This window comes from Musca domestica, unplaced genomic scaffold (assembly GCF_030504385.1).
Source record: "Musca domestica strain aabys unplaced genomic scaffold, Musca_domestica.polishedcontigs.V.1.1 2, whole genome shotgun sequence".
Taxonomy (NCBI): Eukaryota; Metazoa; Arthropoda; class Insecta; order Diptera; family Muscidae; genus Musca; species Musca domestica.
Genome location: NW_026712249.1, coordinates 42,145,180 through 42,169,659, shown reverse-complemented (window position 1 = coordinate 42,169,659; position 24,480 = coordinate 42,145,180). Strand labels below are relative to the sequence as shown.

At 34.4% G+C, this 24,480-nt stretch overlaps 2 protein-coding genes across 4 annotated transcripts in view; one reads left to right on the top strand and one right to left on the bottom strand.

The window, feature by feature from the left end:
• The window catches only part of LOC101899545 (zinc finger transcription factor lin-29), a 412,168-nt gene extending 393,332 nt beyond the window's left edge, over positions 1–18,836 (top strand). For all 3 annotated transcript variants that reach the window (XR_009342123.1, XR_009342124.1, XR_009342122.1), the window contains one exon: positions 18,714–18,836. The gene's annotated coding sequence lies outside the window, so the exon portion shown is untranslated. The remainder of the gene's footprint in view (positions 1–18,713) is intronic.
• On the bottom strand, positions 7,957–14,305 carry LOC101899703 (methylenetetrahydrofolate reductase (NADPH)). The gene is made up of 3 exons (XM_005186690.4): positions 13,427–14,305; positions 11,168–11,256; positions 7,957–8,354 (listed from the first exon to the last, which is right to left on the bottom strand). The coding sequence occupies exons 1-3, from the start codon at positions 14,157–14,159 to the stop codon at positions 7,968–7,970; spliced, it is 1,209 nt and encodes a 402-aa protein (XP_005186747.3). The 5' UTR covers positions 14,160–14,305; the 3' UTR covers positions 7,957–7,967.
• Positions 18,837–24,480: the final 5,644 nt, after the last annotated feature.

Sequence of the window (24,480 nt, the reverse complement as noted above, 5' to 3'; positions counted from 1 at the left end):
TCAAAAGAAAGAAGGTTCAAAATCGTTCCCCAATTTAGGTGCTTTCATTTTGCATTTTTTTATAAATGACTTTTCAACATGCAGACTTTGTAATTTTTTAAATTACAAAATATTGAACACTTTCAATTGGACGAAATCATTCGATGGACTGAAGAATCGCTGTGCGGTTTGTTTTTTTGGGAAATTTTGCTTTCGAATTGAGTTGGAGAAATAGTTGTAAATTGCTTATCTGGGGTGGTGGTGATTTACCGCATTTTTTTCTTTTTTTCCAATTTTTGTTTTCGGACTTTGAACAAATTACTGTAATTGAGTTTTATGCTACTATAAAATTTAAATCACGGAAAACTTTTGAAGTTGGGTTAAAACGTTTTTTGTTCGATTGCAAATATTCTATGTTATTTTCAACAAATATATTTTGTTTTTTCCAATGAACTTCCATCGAATGCAAGGAAATGTTGAAAGATAGTAATGCAAGGATTTAAAACGAATGTTTAAAGAACAAGAACAAATGTTGAAAATTTTCAGAAATACATAGAAATATTGCTACCTGTCTTTGACATAATGGTTCAGGGAAAAATAGTTGGAGGAAAGTCTGAAACACCAAAAACAGGACATTTGGATATCGTCAAAGTTAGTGGAGGAAGTGGACCATATCGACATATACATTCTTTTTATATAACCCTAAAATTTAAAAAAAAAAATAATTTTTAATATTCATAGCTCTTGTACAATTACAAATTATTTCTTTTATTTCTACAAAAAAAAAAAAAAATAATTACAGGATAAACTCTGGAGATGATGAAAGTAGAGTTAAAAATAGAAGAAAAGGAAAATCGGAGTTTTAAAAGTTTGAGATGAAAAAACTGCAACCAACTTCAAACGGCTGTCATTTCTTAGCCACACGTCTGACAGCTGCTAAAATTATTCCAGTGATAGCTCATTATATTGTTTACAAGCGTACAAAAGCATATTGGTGAGGAATTCAAGCGTGATAGTGTGATTTCTTTTTATTTGACTGGAAAACCACAAGTGGCTATTGTTAGAACACTCCAGCATTTAAATGTGAATAAATCTTTTGTGTCTCGTACCATCGCTCGTTACCGTGATACTGGTAGCGTAGCCCGACGTCAAGGAAATGGACGGAAGAAAACAGCAACATTAGCAGAAATTGTTCGAAAAGTGAAGAAGCGACTAGATCGAAACCAAAGTCGCAGTGGCCGAAAAATAGCTAGTGAGCTAAACAAATCGCAATATTCCATTCGGCAATATATTAAAAGATGATCTCGGGGTAAAGCCATTGAAATTCCAAAAAGTGCAAGAACATACACCACAACAGAGAGAAAATAGACTCAAAAGAGCTGCTTTGCTTGGCCGAAAGTGGTAAACTGCCGAATTTGGTTTTATTCGATGAGAAAACATTCGTTGTCCAGCAGTTTGTAAACAAACAAAATGATCGTGTTCACTTGCCAAAGAGGTCAGCTGAAAATGTGCACCTTCGGTTGGCCACCAGAACTCAAGCGCCAGCCATGGTGATAGTATGGGCCGCATTAACAGCCGATGGTCGCTCTCCGCTCGTATTAATCGACCGTGGCATCGGAGTAAATGCCGAATATTATCGCGGAAATATTCTGGAGGGTGTATTAAAGCCTTGGGCTCGCAAACATTTTGACCGCAGACCTTGGACATTCTAACAGGACTCAGCACTCTCGCACTCAGCACGCGCCACCCAGGAATGGTTACAAAATGCGGCTCCTCGCTTCATTTCCAGCGCACAATGGCCACCAAAATCTCCGGATACCAATCCGTTCGACTATTGTGTCTGGAGTATTTTGAAACGCAGGGTTGGCACAAAAAAAATACCAAAGTGTCGATCACCTCAAGCAAGCGCTTCGCTGGGAATGGGCCAGATCAACATTCGGGCTGTGTGTGACGGTTTCATTGGCCGTTTGAAGACCATAATTCGTGCCAAAGGTGACCAATTCGAACAAATCTAAACTTATTCTAAAATTTGATGCTATTTCCGACATTTTTTGGTTTCATTCAATAAAATCAAAACAAGAATGTAAAACTATGGCGTTTTCACCCTGTATTAGTACATTTCGCACAATTTTAGTGTGAATTTCAAAAAACCCAGCCTTATCACACGCCTTCGCACGAAAACTAATACCTCGTGCAAAATTCCCAAAAATAAAAAAAATAAATTTTAGCTTTGGCCGTTTTGTCAGGGCCTTGATTCTCGATCATTCAGGCAGTCAGTTATTTCACTACTCTTTCTTAAAAATTGGACATATATCTAAAAGTGAACGGAGTCCATGACTAATCCGAAAAGCGATATTGGGTCTGTCTATTTCCACTTTGCGGATTTTTTTTTTAAATAGGGTAAGTGGGCCTAAGTTCGGCATGTCTCAGTAGTCGGCAGTTTTGAAATTTAAGCTTAAGTAACTAAGAATAGAATTGGACAAATAATGAAATAATAGAAAAAAAAAATTAACAGTGTTCTCTGCTCTCTTTCTGTAAAAAAACAATGAGCTTCGATCATTTATTACGAGAGAATAACGGTTTTCGTCAACGCATGCGATAGTGCTTGTTTGTAAAGAAAAAAATAGTGGTGTCGTCAACTTAATAATCGATTTAAGTAAATTAAATTTAATACTTTTTGAATCAGAAATATTTTATAATAGTAAATAAAAGTCTGAAGATCACTTTTATAAATTAAAAACATACAAATCAAGCATTTTTCCGTTATATTATTTAATGCCGAACAGAAAAAAAAAACAGATTTGCCAGTAGTCGGCATGGGTGCCGATTACTAGAAATCATTTTTGACCAATTTCACCAAAACTATTAAAAAATAATCCAAAAACTACTCAAATAAAAAAACAATTTTTAGTCGGCAGTTGCTTTTATTTGTGCTTTTTGACCAACTTTTCCAAATTAAGTAGGTTTTTTAAATCAGCTATTTGTTTTAGATAGCGGTGGCATTTTTGAAAAAAATGTTGCCTATCTAAAGGAAAGTGATCAATTCACAAATTCCAAATATAAGAAAGGTACTTGTTTCTTTTTAGTTAATCTCATTTTTATTTTAATTGAAAATCCATACGTTACTGAAGGTAACCATACTATTCTTGATTTTCTACCTATATTTGGTTTAGAATGATAATTAATTAAAACACCATTTAAAAGCGAAATTAATTTCAAATTCTGGATTTAATTAGTAATATATCATTCTTTTATGCTATTTGAAATAAAAAATATATACAAAATAATATTTTTTTTTTACTGAAATACAATATGCCGACTACTGGCAAATAGACATGCCGAGCATTGGAAAATGGTGCCGACTACTGGCAAAAAACTACTATTTTAGTAAAATTGCATATTTTGCCAATTTAATAAAAACAAATTAAATTTTTGTTTGTTATTTCGAAAACTAAACAAAATTTGAAATCTGAACAACTTTATTTCTCTGCAATTGAAAGATTTCACTCAGAATGTTGAAAGATTGGAAAATCGAAAATCCTAAAGGTGCCGACTACTGGTACACTTACCCTATACAAAATTTTCTAGGTTATTTACATTGTGCATCTTAAGGAAAAGTAAATTTTTTTTTTTTGACTAGGATCGTGTCCAAATTTGAAAAAATGAACTTTTTTGGCCTAGAATCATTTTTAAATTCGAAAAAGTAAAATTTTTCCTGTCAAAAAAAATTAATTTATTTTATAAGGACTTCAATGAAAAAATTCGGTACACTAAGGGTTAGAAATATTTTTAAAAGCTTTTCTGACTGAGAGATCTAATTTTCCGAATATTAAAAAAAAGTACGGATCAAGAATGGGGAATATTTCTAATATACATTGGCTGAAGGTAAATCTATCGGCAAAAACATATAGGGTATATAAATTATTTACTAAAAAAATAAATCATCAAGAGTCCATTGTATGAGAAGGGATCCAATTCCAACAAAATACGTTATCTATAAACAACCTGTTTTTATTTAGTCCCACATTACAATATTTTTATTACTTCCCATTTGATATCATCAAGCTACCCAGGTACACACCTGTTTAAGCCTTGTGGCAATAAAATCAATGCAAAACAGAACTATTTTCCAAATCGAATTTGAGTCCAACAGTATTCGTAACGAACCATCGCTTAGCGAAGCGAAACCACAACACCCCCAAGCTATTGGGAGAAGAGTTTTGAATTTTGCATTGAATTTTTTATAAGCGAATGTGGCCAAACTGCAAAAAAAAAAAAAAAAACAACAACGCAACACGTAAAGAGTTCAATAAAATATGAAAAATTTTTTTGCTTCTACCGTAAGGAGAGGTCGTCGGAGAGAGGGTGTCACAAAATTATACGTTTCCAAAGAAAACGACATTTAAATATGTACGTGAATGTCATGCTGTATAGCAATTTTCCTGTTTGCATCGCTGCATATGGAATTATGATTTTGTACAAAGTTTACATAAATAAATATTGGAACTTTTCTTTCTTTCCATCCGCTTTTGATCGTTTATAAAGTTTAACATTTAAATGTGGTGTTGGCCAATGGGAAGTCAAATGTTGAAAAAGAATTTATAATAAATATCATCGGAATTTGTAGGCATATTGAATCGAAGTTTAGTATGCTTACGAGCAAAACCTAACATCGAATGTTGAATTTCTAATTTCTCTTCGAAAATATTCTAAATTTAAGGAAAAAAATGTAGAAAGTATCAAAAAATTTAATTTGAAGACCTTGAAATTTTGCAATTGTTTCAAGAATCGACGAAAAATGGTTCCCTGTCATGTATACTAAATATTTGTCACATCTTTAAGACCTATCAATATTGACAATTTCTTCGAAGCAGCAACAATAAATAACTACTCCGACAGATGTGTACCCTCAGCCAATGTCCTATTATTTAAATACTTTTGACTTCTGTTATGATTATTCAAATTGTAGATTCTATATGGAGTAGGTTCCGAAATAATGAGCCAATATTGTCAATTTCGTATCGGTGCTAAATAAATATGATATAAATATTACGAAGTTTCAGGTTTGGACTATATTGGGTACATCCTTCACTTTTAATGAGATTTGTGATAATTTTTAGAAAATTTTAAAATGTGCGTGAGGAACCAGATGTAGTCGACCCAAGTATTCCATTTTCGTACTACTTCTTATGCAGATAAAACTATTGGTATGGACAAAAGAAAATCGAATATTTTTATCCAATTCTATTAGAACTCATCAGGTTTCTGGTTGACAGAAATATTCAGATATAACAAGTTTTAAGGAATCGCTGGCTTGTTTTACAAGTTATGACAGATGTAAGAATTGACAATTGTGAACCTTTGTACTTGATGGAGTGGACCGATATTGTCCATTTTCTCACCTGACCTAGCACCTAGCAAATATAAGGATTTGAAAAGATGGAGCAAAAGTGTATAATCGCTCCTTTTTCTGAGCAATATAAATTTTTTTTTGAAATTTTTGACCTTTTGTGGTGGAGGTACCAGAAGGTGTGGACCGATTCAAATTCATTGTGTTAATAAAAATATTGTGTTGTGTGTAATTTGATTTTTTTTTTTTTTGAAAATTTCGACCGTATGTTTGGGAGGTACCAGAAGTGGGCCGATATTGCCCATCTCCGAACTCGATCTAAGTTTGGTTACAATATTACGACAAGTTTGAACCAAATCGGATACTTCTTTCGAAAATTATCGTGCTCATCGACATCCAAATGTCCTGAAACGGATTTGGTCTATAGTCTACAACCGTTATTTCGATGGGGGACGTTTTGGCCCTATCAAATGATTTATACATGAGGTATAAAAACCAATAGACAGATCAGTAGTGGGATTCTCTAAGTCATTAATTGAGTTACCGACAAAAATCGGTAACTTTAAAATCAATATTTTTGATATGAAAAAGAAGTTAAAGTTCACAACATCGATCTACCGATACTTATATACGACTACTTTGATTTCGTCGCTAGCTTACCGAAAAATTGCATTTTAAGTTCACCGACTTTTGTCGGTAACTCAAAAAATGAGTTAGAGAATTCCACTACAGAAAGTATTTTTTTTTTTTTTTTTTTTTGAAAAAATATTCTTAAAAATTTTTTTAATAGTTTTTCGTAAATGAAAAAAATATTGTTATAAAACGACTTATATAAAAATTAATTTTTAGTCAGCCGACGATTTAAGCCCAGGAAGATTTTATAAAATTATCTTTAAAAAATTGGCAAGTTTTACATAGCCCAAAAAGTATTTTAAAAATAACCGCCATTCTTGACCCGGATTTTTGAAAAATATTAAGAAATATATCCAACCCTTACTGCACCTAATTTTTCCCCTTGAAGTCCTTACAAAACATGTTCTTAAAAATTCAAAAATCCACAAATTTTTCATGGAAAATGTTCTATTTTTTCTTTGGAAGTACTTAAAAAATTTGGTCAGCCTTGAAAACAAATTTGGAACGTGTACGATTATAATCCAATTTTTTTAAAATTCGTCAATATTTGTAAAAAATCCGCGATTTTAACCGAAAATTAAAAAAGTTAATTAAAAAAAAAAATTAATATTTTAACCCATTTCGGACAGAAGTGGACTAATATGCACCGTTTTCTCACTGAACCGGTTTTCAAGTTTGGGATCAATCGTGGTCTTCGCTCTCTTACACATGGCTTTTGATGTTTACAATATTTAGCAGTTTTTTTTTTTTTTTTTGAGGTTCCAAAATTATTGGCATTTGCTAAGAATGAAGAAAATCGGACAATAGTTTTACATTTTATGGGAAAATAATTTTTTCCCCTTGTATGTAGGTTACTTTATCATCTAAAAAGAAGCGTAATAGAAATTATTTATTGTAACATGTTGAAGAATATTGGGTTCTCCCAGATTTTCATGTGAAATACATGACTCTTTTTTAATTATTTCGAATTTTATCTGGGATTAGGAAGCAGAAGGTCTTGACCGATATACATATGTAGGTATAAGGACGAAAGAATAAAAATATAGGTTTGGTGTAAAAAGTTTGTGGTTATTGTTGTCAGCATTCATGTTGACTACCAGCGGATAAAAGCTTGCATATATTCACCATACATATAGGTTTATGTCTACACTAATAATATTGATGAAACATGGAGTTAAAGGTATAAAAGAATAAAGCTTCTGTAACAAACGAATGTATTAATGGTTGGTGTCATTCTTAGGCGACCCATTTGCTCTTATCATAAAAAATATTGAAGTATTTAAATTTTTTGTTCTTGCGTTCCTATAATATTGCCATATTTACACTAAATAATGACATTTTCGTAGCCCACCAAATAGTACGGATCGGAAACAATCGATTTCGGATTACGGAATTCAAACCATTCCGATTTGATTATGTGGCTTGTCTGTATGTATTCCATCAAATTGAATGAGGAAAGTATTGACTATTTTGCAACAACAGAAAGGTAGTTTGTTTCTTCAACTCTATTTTAATTCAAATCCCTTGTTATACAATCTACCATAATATGTAGCTGCCCAAACATAGCTGTTTTTTTTACCGGCTGGCTTTTATTTCTTAAATAAAGTCCTGGAAAATTAAATATTTATTTTTTATTATTATTTTTTTTTTTTTTTTTTAGATCCAATATTTCACTAAATTTTGCTTAGGTAGGAGATCCTAAAAAGCCATGGTTACGACCAAAATGAGCCTCATCGAAATAACGGTTTCACACTCTTTAGGATTTCGCACGCTAACTCTCGCGGAGTGTATCCGATTTGGAACAAACTTGGTACATCGTTTTTTTTTTACCAAAATTAGATCAAGTTCAATGTTGGTCAAAATCGGTCCAACTGTTCTGCAACCTTACCCACATTTTGGCAAAGAAAATCTGAATCTGATGAGGACCAAAATCGGTTCACTTCTGTTAAATATTTTCTAGTAATTTATTTAGATTTTTTGTACGCGTTTATTTATTTATTTTTTTTTATTTATTATGTTTTTTCCGAATCTTCTCCAAGACCATTGGTATATTTTGAAATCTATTCATGGAGAAAAATTGCAGGCCATAAACTTCAACTTCATCACTACTCAAAATCGAATCAATCATTTCGACTGCTCTCCGTACAGCATATTCTGTAAATTGTCCCTCTCCAAGGTCATGGTGTCGATGATATTCTTGCAGATCTTCCGATGGCATATGGATTTTAGTTAATCGCAATATCGTCTCTAACATTCGCAGATTATCGGGAACAAAAATACCCACTAATATGGGGATTTTTATATTTCTGGATCGGCAGTTTTTGATGTAGTCAATGATGGGTCTGGATGAAAAACAAATTTGTGTTATTATGAAATCTGCACCGGCCACAACCTGAAATGAAAGCAGAAAATAAGCAAAACAAACAATTTAATTATTGACCATTTATAAAGCTTAATTAAACACGGTGTGACACAATGACGAACGAAAGCAAAAAAAAAATCACAAATCAGAGCGCCTTAATCGGAGATGCTATTGGGGGATTTTTTTCGTTAGAATGAGTTTTGTTGATTTCTTTTTAGTAAAGCAAAGCGTGACATTGTGCATTTAAGGGGCATTTAAGTTGTTTTTCATTGATTTTCCTAAGAAGAGTTTATATGCAGATTAAAGTGCAAGATTTTATGGTTGATGATGGCCCACATTTTTGGTAAACCGATTAACTAAACGGAACCTCATTTTTCATGTTTGTATTTTCTTATAAGGGTTCTAAAGTTAAATGGATATTTCAGACTATTTAAAGAAATAATATTTATATGTCATAATTTATGTATGGTACTGTCATTATACCCTCAGCCATATTGCTAGAGAGGGTATGTATCATTTGATACGGCCAAAACGTGCCTCATCGAAATAACGGTTTTAGACCCCAGATCTCTTTGAACCAAATCCATTTCAGGACATTTGAAGTCGATCTTGCAATGTCCGTCCGTCTGTCTGACTGATGCGCCCGATAACTCTTGAAGGGGGTATCCGATTTGATCCAAACATCGGAATATTATTATCAAAATTAAATCGAATTCGGAGATGGGCAATATTGGTCCACCACAACTGGAACCTCCCCCACAAAAGTTCGAAATTTTCAAAAATGTATTTTACTGAGAATGGATAATCCGATTTGACTCCAACTTTGCAAATCCTAATATTTGCATCAGCGCTAGGTCAGGTGCGAAAATGGACAAGTACGTCTTCCACAAAGCGTCAACATTTTGAATAATTATAACACTTATAAAATGTGATGTAAGTGTCCGATTGTCTTCAAATTACACACATCACAATATTATGTAGTAACCAAAGGTCTGGTGTGAAAATGGAATATATCTGAATATATGAATATCCAAGATACTTATATAATGCGAAATTAACGTATGATTCCATTCAGACTTGGTACATCTCAATATTTCCATCAACACAAGATCTGTTATAAAGATGGTCGAGATCGGACCATTTCTTCTGGTACCTCCCCCTTAAAGGGTCAAAGTTTTTAATAACCAAAACGATTATAATATCCGAAATAAGCATCCGGTTCTCCTCATATTTCACACATCCCATTATTTATACTAACACTAGATTTGATGTGAAGAAGGGATATAGCTGTCCACTCCTTCTGGTTCACTCCTTCTCCCCCACAAACGGGCAAAATTTTGAATATCCATGAAGCTAATAAAATGCGAAATTAAAATCCGACTCCATTCAGATTTGGTATATCTCAATACAGGGTTGCCCATATTCGACGGACCCATGACTCTTTCGGCCCATTCCAAACGACGAGGCTTGTCCGCAGGCAACATTCTTTGCGTCAATTGAATTTTGTACGGGAACAAATGCAAATCAATGCGAATAATCCGTTGTAAAGTGGACCGAGCCAGGCCCAACTGCTGAGAACGGCGTTTTTGGGATGTTCTTGGGGACCTCTCAACACTGGCTCGTACGGCAGCGATATTCTCGGCCGATCGCCTTGGTCGACTTTTATTTGGCCTCTTCGGATTAGAAAGAGCCTTACCAGTCGAAAATTTTTCGTATAAACGTTTAATGGTGTTCTTAGAAGGCGCACTTCTCACATTTTTTAATGTTTTAAAAGCACGTTGAGTTTTCACAATTGACTTCTTCTGTAAATTTCAACTATTTCAGAGCGCTCGCGTGGCGTGTATTGGTTCATGGTAAAAATCTGCTTGGACTGACGCTTCAAACGCGGGTATGTCATTAAGCGATGTGACATCTCTGTCAAAAGTTATGACGTTGCCAGATGGGTCCGTCGAATATGAACAATCCTATATATCCATCAAAACAAAATCAGTTATAAAGATGGTAGAAATCGGACTGTTTATTCTGGTACCTCTCCCACATAGGGTTCAAGATTTTGAAAAACAAAACGCTCGAAGAAAGCGAAATAAGCATCCAACTCTCTTCAAATTTCACTCATACAAACATTTTTGCTAATACAAGATCTGTTGTGAAGGTGATATATATCTGCGAACTCCTTCTGGTATCTCACCCACTAAGGGTCACAATTTGCGATACTTTTATCTATCATAACTTGCGAAACAAGTCAGCGATTCTTTCTTACTTGCTATATCTAAATATTTCTCTCAGCCAGGAACCTGAGAAGAATATGGATTTTATGATTTTGCATAAAATTGGATATAAATGTTTGATTTTCTTGTAATACCATACCAGTATTTGTATGAAGTATGAAAATGGAATACTTCAGTCGACTATATCTCGTACATCACGCACATTTTAACATTTTCTAAACATTTACATATCTCCATAGTTTAAACCTGCCACGTCGCAATATCTATATCATATTTATTTATGTCGATTAGGAAATGGACAATATTGGTCCATCCCTTCGGAAATTTTCAAAATAATTGCATCAGTACCTAATATTTGCATCAGTACTAGATGTGAGAAAATGGACAGTACCTCAAGTACCTCCCCCATAAAATGTGAAGTAAGACTCCGATTGTCTATTTGTCTCATTTGAATAATCGTAACAGAAGTCAAAAAAATATGTATTTAAATTATCGAGCATTGGCTGATGGTATTCATCTGTCTGCAAAACCGAATGATACTTTTTAACCTGTTTTTGTTTTAATAAATGATATAGCTTTTATTGATTGATTAAACGCACAGTTATTTATCCTTACCTTTTTCTCTAAATTTCCCAAGTCTTCTTCTATTGATTTACATTCCGGATGACCCTCAGGATAGCCAGCTACGCCAATGCTTATTGAATCTAAACAGAGACAATTAAAAGATGATAAGAAAACATTTTATTATTTATTTACGAATTCTAAATGCAATTGATATATACAATACAGTGGAACTCGGTTATAATGACTGAGAATAAAATAAATTATTTGAAAATATGTTGATGTCTTATTTTGGGTGAAACGATTAACTCTATCCTCGAAAAAAAAATAGTGAACAAATTGACCTCGAAATTTTTAACCCTCAAAGGGGCCTTTGGTCTGTTTTTTTTCTAATATGGTTAAAAACTCTCTTTAAACGGGATCGTAACAAATCAAACTATTCTACAAAATTATTTGTCATAAAATTCTACTAAAGGTCCTAAAAGACGTGAAGAGCCTACATTTTATCTAAACTCAAGGAATTCATACGTACTAGAAACGTGCCAGGTTTGGACTATATTCGCTACTTCCTTGAAAGATATTTGAGAATTTTTAAAAAATTTTAGAATGTGCGTGAGGTACCAGATATAGTCGACCGGAGTATTAAATTTTCACACTACTAATACAGATAAAAATAGTGGTATGGGCAAAATTATAAACAACCAAACTTATATCTAATCTTATACGAAGTCATAAATTCCATATTCATCTCAGGTTTCGGGTTGAGAGAAATATGTAGATAGGGCAAGTTGGAAAGAATCGCTGACTTGTTCCGCAAGTTATGACAGATAAAAGTATCGAAAATTGTGACCCTTTGTTGGTAAGGTATCAGAAGGTGTTCACAGATATATATCATCTTCACAACAGCTTTCGTGTTAGCAAAAATGTTTGTATGTGTGAAATTTGAAGAGACTTGGATCTTTCGAGCGTTTTGTTATTCAAAATCTTGAAACATTTATGGGTGAGGCACCAGAAAAAATGGTCCGATCTCAACCATCTTTATAACAAATCTTGTGTTGATGGAAATATTGTGATGCACCATGTCTGTACGGAATTGTATATTAATTTCGTGTTTTATGAGCTTCATGAATTTTCAAAATTTTGACCTATTGTGGAGGAGGTACCAGAAGGAGCGGATCGATATATCCTATCTTCACAGCAAATCTTGTGTTTGTAGAAATAATGGGATGTGCGAAATATGAAATTAGCCGGATGCTTACTTCGGATTTTATAATCGTTTTGGTTACTTAAAACTTAGATCCTTTTTAGGGGCGGTACCAGAAAGAATGGTCCGATCTCTACCATATTTATAACAGATCTTGTGTTTATAGAAATATTGATTTCTCGTTTTTTGAGCTTCATGGATACAATTTTGACCCTTTGTGGGGGAGGTACTTGATGGAATATTGTCCATGTTCTCACCTGACCTAGCACTAATGCAAATATTAGGATATGCAAAGTTGGAAAAAATCGTATTACGCTAAGTCTTTCTGTGCAGTAAAACATTTTTTTTAATCGACCTTTTTGTGGGGAGGTACCAGAAGAAGTGGACCGATATCGTCGATCTCCGAACTCGATCTCAGTTTGATAATAATATTACGATTTACCAAGTTTGGAACAAATCGAATACTTCCTTCAAGAGTTATCGTGCGCACCAGACAGACACACAGACGGACGGACATAGCTAGATCCACTCCAAACGTCCTGAAATGGATATGGTTCAAAGAGACCTAGGGTCTAAACCGTTATTTCGATGAGGCACATTTTAGCCGTATCAAATTATATATACCCTCTGAGGAAATAGGCTGTAGTACCGATTCCGAATTTCAAATACGACATAAAAAAATTCCGGTGAAAAAATGTCGTTAACATCATCAAAATACCGAATAAAGGGAGGTATCGCTGTATGTAGGCTACACGAAAACGTGGACTTCCATATGCAATTTTTGTCATATACGGGCTATACGAAGTCGCGGACCCATAACTTCCCCAAATACGAAATTTAAAATAATTCAGGTAAATAATGTCGCTAAAATCATCAAACTACCGAATATTGGGAGGTACCGTTATATTGAGGCTATGCGAAGACGTGGACCTACATAAGTAATTCAGGTGAATGTTTACAAAGATTAGTATTAAACCTGTTCGACTGTACAACCAAAAAATAATTCTCCACTAGAATCTCTTATCATATTTTAGAATATTTTGTTTACATGTAACTACGATTGTCAATTGTCCCGTTATAAAAACAAATATCAAATTTTTTTCACTTACCACCCCGTATTCTTCGAATTGCCTCCACCAATTCGGATGAATGCTGATACCGCTGATCCTTATCAAAAAAATCTCCTCGTATAGAGAGAACATTGGGAAAATTCATATTCAAAAATTCTCTCAGTCTTGTCTCGGTCAGACAATAACATGACAAGTGTGGCATTACTCTCACATGTCGATTTAGTTTGTTGGCCAAACGAATGGCTTCTACCTCGTTGAGATTTTCTATATTGCAATAGTCCATACCCAGCCATACAATGGAGGTGAACAGTGGCAGCAGAGGTCCCAGAGCATTGTAATCCAACCAATAGTTGGGATTGTAGGTGTGTGCCAAAATTTCCAGACCATAAAAGAATTCTCTGTTACGTATCTTCTCGTTGATCACATTTTTTAGTTGTCTCTGATCAGCTGTTGTTGTTGTCAGCGTCTCTTCGTAGTAGGACAGTCTTTGTTGCTCTTCGGTGAATTGTATGTTGATCTCATAGTGGTTGGTAGCATTTTTTGGAGCTGGCAGTATATGGGCACCCTGAGCAGTCGCAGTTGATCCAGGCGTCCCCAGGGTTGTACTTGAAATATTGTTGCTAATCATTGTTGTGGAAATTTTTCCCTTCTGCATTTGCTGTGTCGAGAATTTAATTGCAATATGCGTGTTGTTTATCACCTTCGTAATCACGATCAGCTGAGCGCGACTTCGTCTTCTATGACTACCAATTAATGTGCTTGCACAAATCATACTAAATACGCAAACCGGAATAAACAGTCTACATATACGTTAATTTGCTGCCCCAAAGCTCCTCATATCGTGGCTAAGCTTTCTATTACTTGCACTTCAATCAAATGGCAAACTAAATACCACGAGGAGAGACATAGTGGTATGGATTTTTGGCGGGACATTTTTATACCCTACAACACTATGTGTTGGGGGTATTATAAGTTTGATTGGGCCAAAAATTATGTAACACCTCGAAATATTGGTTTCCCACATAGGAAAGTATATATGGATCTTCCTAGCTCGCCGAGCTGAGTCGATCTAGCTATGTATGTCCGTCCGTCCGTCTGTCCGTCTGTCCGTCTGTCCGTCTGTCCATGTTAATTTGTAATCACTCTACAGGTCGCAATTATGGCCCGATCTTCACGAAATTTGGAATGGAGGTGGGGCTAGGGTCAGAATAGAACCCTATTTCTTTTGGAGATGATCGCATAATATTTAGGGGTTGAAATGGACCAAATACTGAAAAATTTCTTGATTTTCCAGTTGCTCTACAGGTCGCAGTTATAGACCGATCGACACGGAATTTGGCATGTAGCTAGAGTTTAGGGCGGGGAAGAAGCCTACTAATTTGGGTGGTCATCGGATAATATTTAGAGGGAAAAATAGACCATATCTTTTGTGTTGAAAAAATGCAAAATTTTTCATTAAACCGCGAATATATTAAATCCCGGCGAACTCACAAAGCCATGACAAGGTTACTTCTGACCTTTACATTGATGTTAACATCCATCAAATCGGATATATAGCAAAATATGTGCGATATATATGTCTATCAAAGAAGATATGCTTGAAAGATCTCTTATATGTCGAGAACGGCTGAACTGATTTCGACAGTTCTCATTAATTCAGAATTGCCTCTTGGCAAGAAAGAAAAAACGTCTAAAAAAATCGCATAAAAATATCTCTCTAAAGATGAAAATATTGATTTTGTAAAATTTTCTCATATTTTTTAAATTTTGTCATATTTTTGGCATATTTTAATTTTGAATTAAACATTTGGTAATATTTCTACAGCTAACAAAACTAAGTAGTTAGGGTATCATGATATCATATACAGATCGCATTTATGGCCCGATCCTTACGAAATTTTGCATGGGAATAAGATGAGGGTCAGAATAGAAGCCTACTCTTTTTGGAGATGATCGACATATATTTAGGGGTAGAAATGGACCAAAAAACTGCAAAATTGTCAGCAGGTCGTAATTATCGCCCGACCCTCACGCACATTTGAATGGAGGTTACCGGACATTGCAAAAACCAAGCAGTTTTGGATGGCCATCCAAAAATATTCAATGTGTGAAATGGTTTGCCAACTTTTGTAGACAAAATACGAAAATGACCATTCCAGTGACTTTTTGGAGAATTCAGAAATAAAGGAAAGACGCACTTCTGACTATTTCGTTAACGCTGATTTCGTTGAAAAATATAGTCAAATGTCTGTATCTCATATAGATGCGTTTCAGTCAAAAACCAATAATAAATGTTAATCATTTGCCACTTCGGAGAGATTATAGGTCTTTGGGAAATATTGGTTTAAGTGCAACATCTACCAATAAATTGAAAATGAGCAAATTCGTTTAAGTTGCTATTATTCGAAAATTAGAGAACGAAACCTGATGGTTTTCTTTTATTATTTGTCACAATATCTTGTGGAATTCTTTCGAGTATCTCGCCTATATAAACTGTATCGTTTATTATAGTGTTGTAGGGTATTCAACGGTCGGCCCCGCTCGACTGTAGCCTTTGCTTACTTGTTTATTTGTAAATAATTACTGGAAATGGTTGTAAACAATTTTACTTCACAAGTTTTGATCTTTAGCGTAAAATAAGAAAAACTTACTTAGTCATGGTGTTTTTCAAAATTTCTAATTTCTTTGAAAGAAATCCCATTTAAACTTTCGGACATGGAGATGTGTGGTTTTTTAATATTTATCTTAATTTAATGGGAATCCCCTGTACCAAATTGACATCAGAGGTGTAAAGTTGAAAAAAATAATAATAATATTGATCAGGTTTAGAAAATTTGATGCAAAATACACAAAGCCCGGTTTAATCTTGTAGATTGTGGAATAGAAAAAAAAATTACAATGAAATAACAATTAAACTCGACCTAGCCGATATTGAAGGCCGGAGTCTTAAAATATCGAAAATCATTAGGTTCCCTTATACGGAAACTCTACCAAATAGTGGATGTGTCTTGAAAATATATAAATAATAGGCAGAAATCCGTTGCAGCATTCAGTTCATTTATTTAGAAATTACCCAAGAAAACTTGGAAATACCGAAAAGTATGTACTAATACAGGGTGAGATGAAAAAAACTGCATCCAATTTCAGACAGCTGCCATTACTAAACCACTCGTCTGACAGCTGCTAAAATTATTCCTGTAACAGGAAATTATACAGTTTACAAGCATACAAAAACAATTTGGTGAGAATTTTCCAGAAAAAAAGTTATTCGTTATGGAATTCAAGCGTGATATTGTGAGTTCATTATATTTGGCTGGAAAACCACAAGTGGCTATTGTTAGAGCACTCCAGCATTTAAATGTGAATAAATCTTTTGTGTCTTTTAACATCGCTCGTTACAGTGATACTGGTAACGTAGCCCGACGTCGAGGAAGTGGACGGAAGAAAACAGCAACATCAGCAGAAATGGCATCAGAATAAATGCCGAATATTATCGCGAAAATATTCTGGAGGGTGCATTAAAGCCTTGGGCACGCATACATTTTGGCCGCAGACCTTGGACAATTCAACAGGACACAGCACCATCGTACTCAGCACGCGCAACCCAAGAATGGGTACAAAATGAGGTTCCTCGCTTCATTTCCAGCGCCACCAAAATCTCCGGTTACCAATCCGTTGGACTATTGTGTCTGGAGTATTTTGAAAAGCAAGGTTGTTACTAAAAAAATACCAAAGTGTCGATCACCTCAAGCAAGCGCTTTGGCAGGAATGGGACAAAATACCGCAGAGCAACATTCGGGCAGCGTGTGACGTCTCCATTGGCCATAATTCGTACCAAAGGTGACCAATCGGAAAAAATCTAAACTTATTCTAAAATTTGATGCTATTTCCGACATTTTTTGCTTTCATTCATTCATTCAGTAAAAATTATGGCGGTTGACTTTGTTGCAGTTTTTTATCTCACCCTGTTCTTTCCTAACACTCACAATGATCCAAATTTAGTACCATTTAGTATATAACAAAATTTTGAGACAGATACCTCAGTATCAAAATTCGAAAAATGAAAATGAGGAATTCCAGCTCTGTCCTTCACCCAATACAAAATTTAGCACCAATTCTACTTTTCGAACAATTATTAAATTTAAACCACCTTCATATCTCAATTCCCTATATCAACAAAGATTTCAATACCAAATTTAGAGATATCAGCCCTTTCGACTTACCCAATACCAAATTTAGTAGCATTTAGTACTTTTCCTTAAAAATACAAAACGCATTTCCATACTACCAACAAATATCAAACCCAGATACCATCAGTAATCGAAATATCAAATTGCAGTATTTTATCTAATCCCCTTCACCCAATACCAAATTTAGTACCATTGAGTTCTTTTCGTACCAATATAGTATACATTTCCGAGACCAACTCCATGTGTCCAGGCCACATAAACGTGAACAGCGACCGTAATACCAAATTTCAGATTTATTATTATTTAGATTTTAGATTCAAGAACTTTATGTTTACCCAATACCAAATTGCACACACATATGATACTATTTAGTACATTTCGGGTACTTTTGATACACATTTCAAAACGACCTATTTATCACCAACGAATCCAAAATTTCGAAATTCCAGCTTCACACTTAGTACACATTTCCAAAACCATTTTCACATATAAAACTTACTTTCCAACGTTGATTCTCATACCAAATTTTAAGTTTTTAACTCTATCCGTTCACATAATACCAAAATGTACCATTTTAGAAGTTTAGTAACATTTCAGAACTTTTCTTAACCTTAAGTTTGAATTTCCAAATAACCTTTGGCGGATCTATCCTGCTGTGAATCATTCCAAATGTCAGAATTCTAGCTCATTCCGTTTGTCTAATACAAACTATCAACTTTTTAGTACATTTTAGTACTTATCGTACCCTCGCACGCCTACGAGCCAAGACTGACCCTCGTGCAAATTTTCAAGATTCTAACTTCAGCCGTTTCGCCTGGGCGTTAATTCTATGAATATGGCGATGTAAACATTCATAACCCCGATAAACGTATCTTCTACTTTTTGCTCTATACTTGATTGTTCCTGTAATTATTAAAAAAAAGTTGATTTTTTTATAATATCGTCGGCCCCGCCCGGAGTTTGTCTGTTCTAATAGGTTTTCAAACTCGTTTTCCTTCTATAACTTGAATAGTATATCACCCACGAACTAGCCACTAATTTTGATGGACTTATCCGCATCAATTGCATTAAATAATTATTTACTATTTATTTCTACTTGGATCCAATTCTGATCACATTTTTTCTTTCCATTTCAGTTAGACGTATGACGAAAAATTTGAATAACGAGGACGGGAATAAATTGTTGAATCATCTCTTTTGAAATCACCTCATGTGTGTTTTGAATTAATATATGTACTGAAATTTTGAAAAATGTTTAAATAAATAAAAAAATTGACAAAAAAATAAATTAATAATAATTAATAAAAACTTTTTTTGAGTTTTGTCTTAAGGCTTTTTATTGGAGAGCTGGCTATTGTTTTTGTGCGCCTAAAAGCAGATATGGTTTTCTGTTTCTTTCCAACTGATTTTTAAAATGGTTGGTAACACTGGCAACGACACGAATATAGTGCCATCTATTGAAACACATGATCTCTGGAGGACAAAATTGTTGAAAATGAATCTTTTTTCTCATGTCATTAACAGTGGAACCTCAGTATAATACTTTTTGCCGTTTTCAATGAAATTTCGAATTTAAATACATGTTTTACTAATGTTAAGTATTATTACTTCTTAACTAAACAAAATTGATTATTACAAGCAAGAAATTTCGATATTTCTTTTGGAAATTGTTGGAAAAGATCTGCACATAAATAATTGCATATACGAGGGGTGTTGTTTCCCAGAAAAAGTAAAATTTATGTACTTTATAGTTTAAATAATAAAAAATTATTTTAATTAGACGAAGGACAACTTTCAGTGCATTTCTAGGATCTAGGGCCCTTATTGTTTTAATAACATTAATTTGCGTTTGCGTTTTTTATGCGTTCCAATTTCGCTAATTTTATTTATTTTGTCTAAAATCCTGTATAACTCGGTACTACATTGTCATTTATACTACTACTCGAAAAAAGTATGGCCGTTACTAAAGTTAAGCATTACAAAATATCCGGTATTTTTGCAACGATCTGAAATGTCAATTTTTTTAATGACAACAAGTGAACACAAATTACAGGAAATGTAAAGTTTTACAATATTGTACTAAAAATGTTTTTTGCTAGTTTTAACGATGTTTGATTGTAATAAATGTGCCAAAATTAGGGGGAAATAGAAAAATTTTGCCTAAAATGGATCATGTGAATCAATAGATGGCGCTATTTAGATGTCGTTGCCAGTGTTGCCAATCGAATGATAAAACCACCCTACTTCATAAGAATTTGAAGCATAGTTCAAGGCGCAAAGTAAACCCACTAGTTTTTTGTTTAAATCTTACCACCATTTATTGTAACACAACAAAAACACATTGAATTGTTATATTTTCTTTTTATTTAATAATATTTATTCCTTTTTTTATTTTATTTAGTTTACATATACAGTAGTTTGTTTTCATGGTTTTACAAATGTCTTCTAAATTTTGGCAAAACATATTGTTTTTTATTTTCGGTATCTTAATGTTATATTTTTTCTATATGTATGCTTAAAACTGTTTTTACATATTTTAGCCTATAAATCATATATTTTGTATTCAAATAAAATACATTAATTTTACACAAGATTTACTAAAAGTAAGTCCAATCAATTGCATGGGAACCAACATATATCAATGGATTCGCTATTTAAATAATGTTTATTTGTAGGGTTATCCATAATGTGTTTAAAGTTGTTTTTTATTTATTTATTCTTTTCGACATTTCGTCCTCCGACGGAAGACACTTTGACGTTTCAAGCTCGAGCTCAACTTTATTGAACTTACATTTGAAATAATTTTAAATTAAGGTAGACTTAAAATAACTAAAGCCATATTGATATCTTGAAGAAACGCTTACTTCTTCCATAGCTGAGAAAGAAATTTTTTCTAATGCCTTTATTTAAAAATGGAATAAATAAATTTAAATAAAAATCGTATATTAAAAAAAAAAAACAATCGCAAAGTTAGAAAAAGGTGAGACACAAAAAACTGCAACAAAGTCAAACGCCATAATTTTTACATTTTTTAGCAGTTCACCACTTTTGGCCAAACGAAGCAACTTTTTTGCTTTTTAGCTCTGAGTCTATATTCTTTCTGTTGCGGCGTAAGTTCTTACACTTATTTGAATTTCAATGGCTATACCCCGAGCTCATTTTTCAATATTTGCCGAATGGAATATTGCGATATGTTCAGCTTACGAGCCATTTTTCGGCCACTGCGACGCGGGTTTCGATCAAGTCGCTTCTTTACTTTTCGAACCATTTCTGCTGATATTGCTGTTTTCTTCCGTCCACTTCCTTGACGTCGCGCTACCAGTATCAATCACATTTAAATGCTGGAGAGCTCTAACGATAGCCACTTGTGGTTTTCCAACCAAATATAAAGAAATCAAGTAATCACTCTTGAATTACATCGCGAATAATTTTTTTTCTGGAAAACTCTGACGAAAATGCTTTTGTACGCTTGTAAACAATATAATGAGCTGTCACTGGAATAATTTTAACAGCTGTCGGACGAGTGGCTTAGAAATGATAGCAATCTGAAGTTGGTTGGTGGATTCTCGGCTTAAATACCCGATCGCCAATTATCCTTAGACTGACGATGCAATGTTTGGCGCCTCTAAAATAGCTAAACTCCTGTACTTGGCCTCATATAAAGAGGGATGTTCTAACGCTGGGATGTTATGCGACCACGTGCCCATCAGTGTTGCGGTTTGCAGTAAAAGTGCCGACTGTATTCTAACGGAGCTTCGTTGATACGTGGGCGCCTCAACAAATATCAGGTTTAGTTACCTAGTCCTTACCGCATGAATCCTATGCTGTGGTCGACCTCAGTCCCTTCACGACGAACGTGACATATGGAAGATAAAGTAATAAACATTGAAGTGCCGCTGACCTTTCCCGACACTAAGACCACCAAACCAGGGAGATGAGGGATAAAAGCGCATATCACCAAGCAGAAAACTACTTTAGTCGATATGTCGATGTGGATTCAGCTCACTGATAAGGATCTGCAGCTTATCAAGACGAACCTGAAGTTCATTAAGAAGTTAGAGAAGACATATGTAGCGTTACATTAAGGAATAAGCCGATAAGCAGGATTCCCACATGCAGAACAGAGGTGAAAGCAGTCGAGACAACAAAGAAGGCAAAGACTACGGGTAACCCCTTCTCATCTAGAAATGTGGCTGGTACAAAGAAGTCTTCAACAAAGGCCTCTGATGTGCCAAAGCCGGATGTACCGCCCTCCAAATCAAGGGAAGTTGAGGCTGAGGTTACATCTCCGTAATCGCAGACCAATAAAAGAGGAAATCGAAGCCATATACTTCCTATTGTTCCTCAAAGAGTTAAGCGGAAAAACAGGTCAAATGACCCCATCGGACCATAAACCGGACAGTCACAGATGAATAATAGTGGCATTGCAAATGATACAATTTGTCTTATTGGTGTAGCCAACTTGGCTAAAATTATTATTCTGATTTTTCATGCAAGGATCCAATCAGCGTTGTAAGCCCTAAGACACAAGGCTTTTTACAAAATATGGTGTATTGGCTCATGAGGGATGTCCAATAGAAAAAAAAACCATAAAAATACAAAAAAACATATAATCCCTCGGATTGACTCTGCGAGCTCATCCGCCGGAGAATGTGGTGAAACAGCAGGTGGACTGGTAAGAGTCAAACAGTGCAAAGGCTACAGCGAGTAGGCATAAATATATCTTAGCTACTGCTACGTTCTTAATCTCGCTGAAGGAAGCCAAATCGAAGGGGGTCAAGTTACAAAGGCTTCGACGAAATCGGTAAAATTTATTTAAATCACTGTCAGTACATACCTGAAGCCATAAATAACATGTTCTTTGTAGATCCACATTAAACTAGTAATTTTTTGAGAGGGCGTTATAGATTCGCAGAAATACTTTGCATTTTGACATTAATCTCCCAACATGTCAACTCCAAGAGCATTATAAATACTTGACAACGTATGTTTATCCTTAAAGTTGTTTGGACGGTTTTCAATATCCAAATTTGCGACTCGATATTGCATTTCTATTCCGAATTGTTCTCACAATCATTGTTTATTAATACATTTAAAATTTTCTTCTGAAGTGTAAGAATAAATCAATGAAGGCAAAGATTCTTAGAACTTGAAGTCATTATAATTGTTCAATTTATATTAAAAACAAGTAAGCAAAGGCTACAGTCGAGCGGGGCCGACCGTTGAATACCCTACAACACTATAATAAACGATACAGTTTATATAGGCGAGATACTCGAAAGAATTCCACAAGATATTGTGACAAATAATAAAAGAAAACCATCAGGTTTCGTTCTCTAATTTTCGAATAATAGCAACTTAAACGAATTTGCTCATTTTCAATTTATTGGTAGATGTTGCACTTAAACCAATATTTCCCAAAGACCTATAATCTCTCCGAAGTGGCAAATGATTAACATTTATTATTGGTTTTTGACTGAAACGCATCTATATGAGATACAGACATTTGACTATATTTTTCAACGAAATCAGCGTTAACGAAATAGTCAGAAGTGCGTCTTTCCTTTATTTCTGAATTCTCCAAAAAGTCACTGGAATGGTCATTTTCGTATTTTGTCTACAAAAGTTGGCAAACCATTTCACACATTGAATATTTTTGGATGGCCATCCAAAACTGCTTGGTTTTTGCAATGTCCGGTAACCTCCATTCAAATGTGCGTGAGGGTCGGGCGATAATTACGACCTGCTGACAATTTTGCAGTTTTTTGGTCCATTTCTACCCCTAAATATATGTCGATCATCTCCAAAAAGAGTAGGCTTCTATTCTGACCCTCATCTTATTCCCATGCAAAATTTCGTAAGGATCGGGCCATAAATGCGATCTGTATATGATATCATGATACCCTAACTACTTAGTTTTGTTAGCTGTAGAAATATTACCAAATGTTTAATTCAAAATTAAAATATGCCAAAAATATGACAAAATTTAAAAAATATGAGAAAATTTTACAAAATCAATATTTTCATCTTTAGAGAGATATTTTTATGCGATTTTTTTAGACGTTTTTTCTTTCTTGCCAAGAGGCAATTCTGAATTAATGAGAACTGTCGAAATCAGTTCAGCCGTTCTCGACATATAAGAGATCTTTCAAGCATATCTTCTTTGATAGACATATATATCGCACATATTTTGCTATATATCCGATTTGATGGATGTTAACATCAATGTAAAGGTCAGAAGTAACCTTGTCATGGCTTTGTGAGTTCGCCGGGATTTAATATATTCGCGGTTTAATGAAAAATTTTGCATTTTTTCAACACAAAAGATATGGTCTATTTTTCCCTCTAAATATTATCCGATGACCACCCAAATTAGTAGGCTTCTTCCCCGCCCTAAACTCTAGCTACATGCCAAATTCCGTGTCGATCGGTCTATAACTGCGACCTGTAGAGCAACTGGAAAATCAAGAAATTTTTCAGTATTTGGTCCATTTCAACCCCTAAATATTATGCGATCATCTCCAAAAGAAATAGGGTTCTATTCTGACCCTAGCCCCACCTCCATTCCAAATTTCGTGAAGATCGGGCCATAATTGCGACCTGTAGAGTGATTACAAATTAACATGGACAGACGGACAGACGGACAGACGGACAGACGGACGGACGGACATACATAGCTAGATCGACTCAGCTCGGCGAGCTAGGAAGATCCATATATACTTTCCTATGTGGGAAACCAATATTTCGAGGTGTTACATAATTTTTGGCCCAATCAAACTTATAATACCCCCAACACATAGTGTTGTAGGGTATAAACACATGACTTACAAATTACAATCATTTTAGAAAATTGAATCCAAGGATATAATACTAGTTTCCCTGTACTCTTTTAACATATATTTC

Bases quoted from the DNA above. Each gene is read 5' to 3' on its own strand.
- LOC101899703 (XM_005186690.4), bottom strand. From the start codon at position 14,159: ATGATTTGTGCAAGCACATTAATTGGTAGTCATAGAAGACGAAGTCGC. The intron at 11,257-13,426 runs GTAAGTGAAAAA...GTCTCTGTTTAG, and splicing joins AATTCGAAGAATACGGGGTG to ATTCAATAAGCATTGGCGTA. The intron at 8,355-11,167 runs GTAAGGATAAAT...CTTTCATTTCAG, and splicing joins TGGGAAATTTAGAGAAAAAG to GTTGTGGCCGGTGCAGATTT.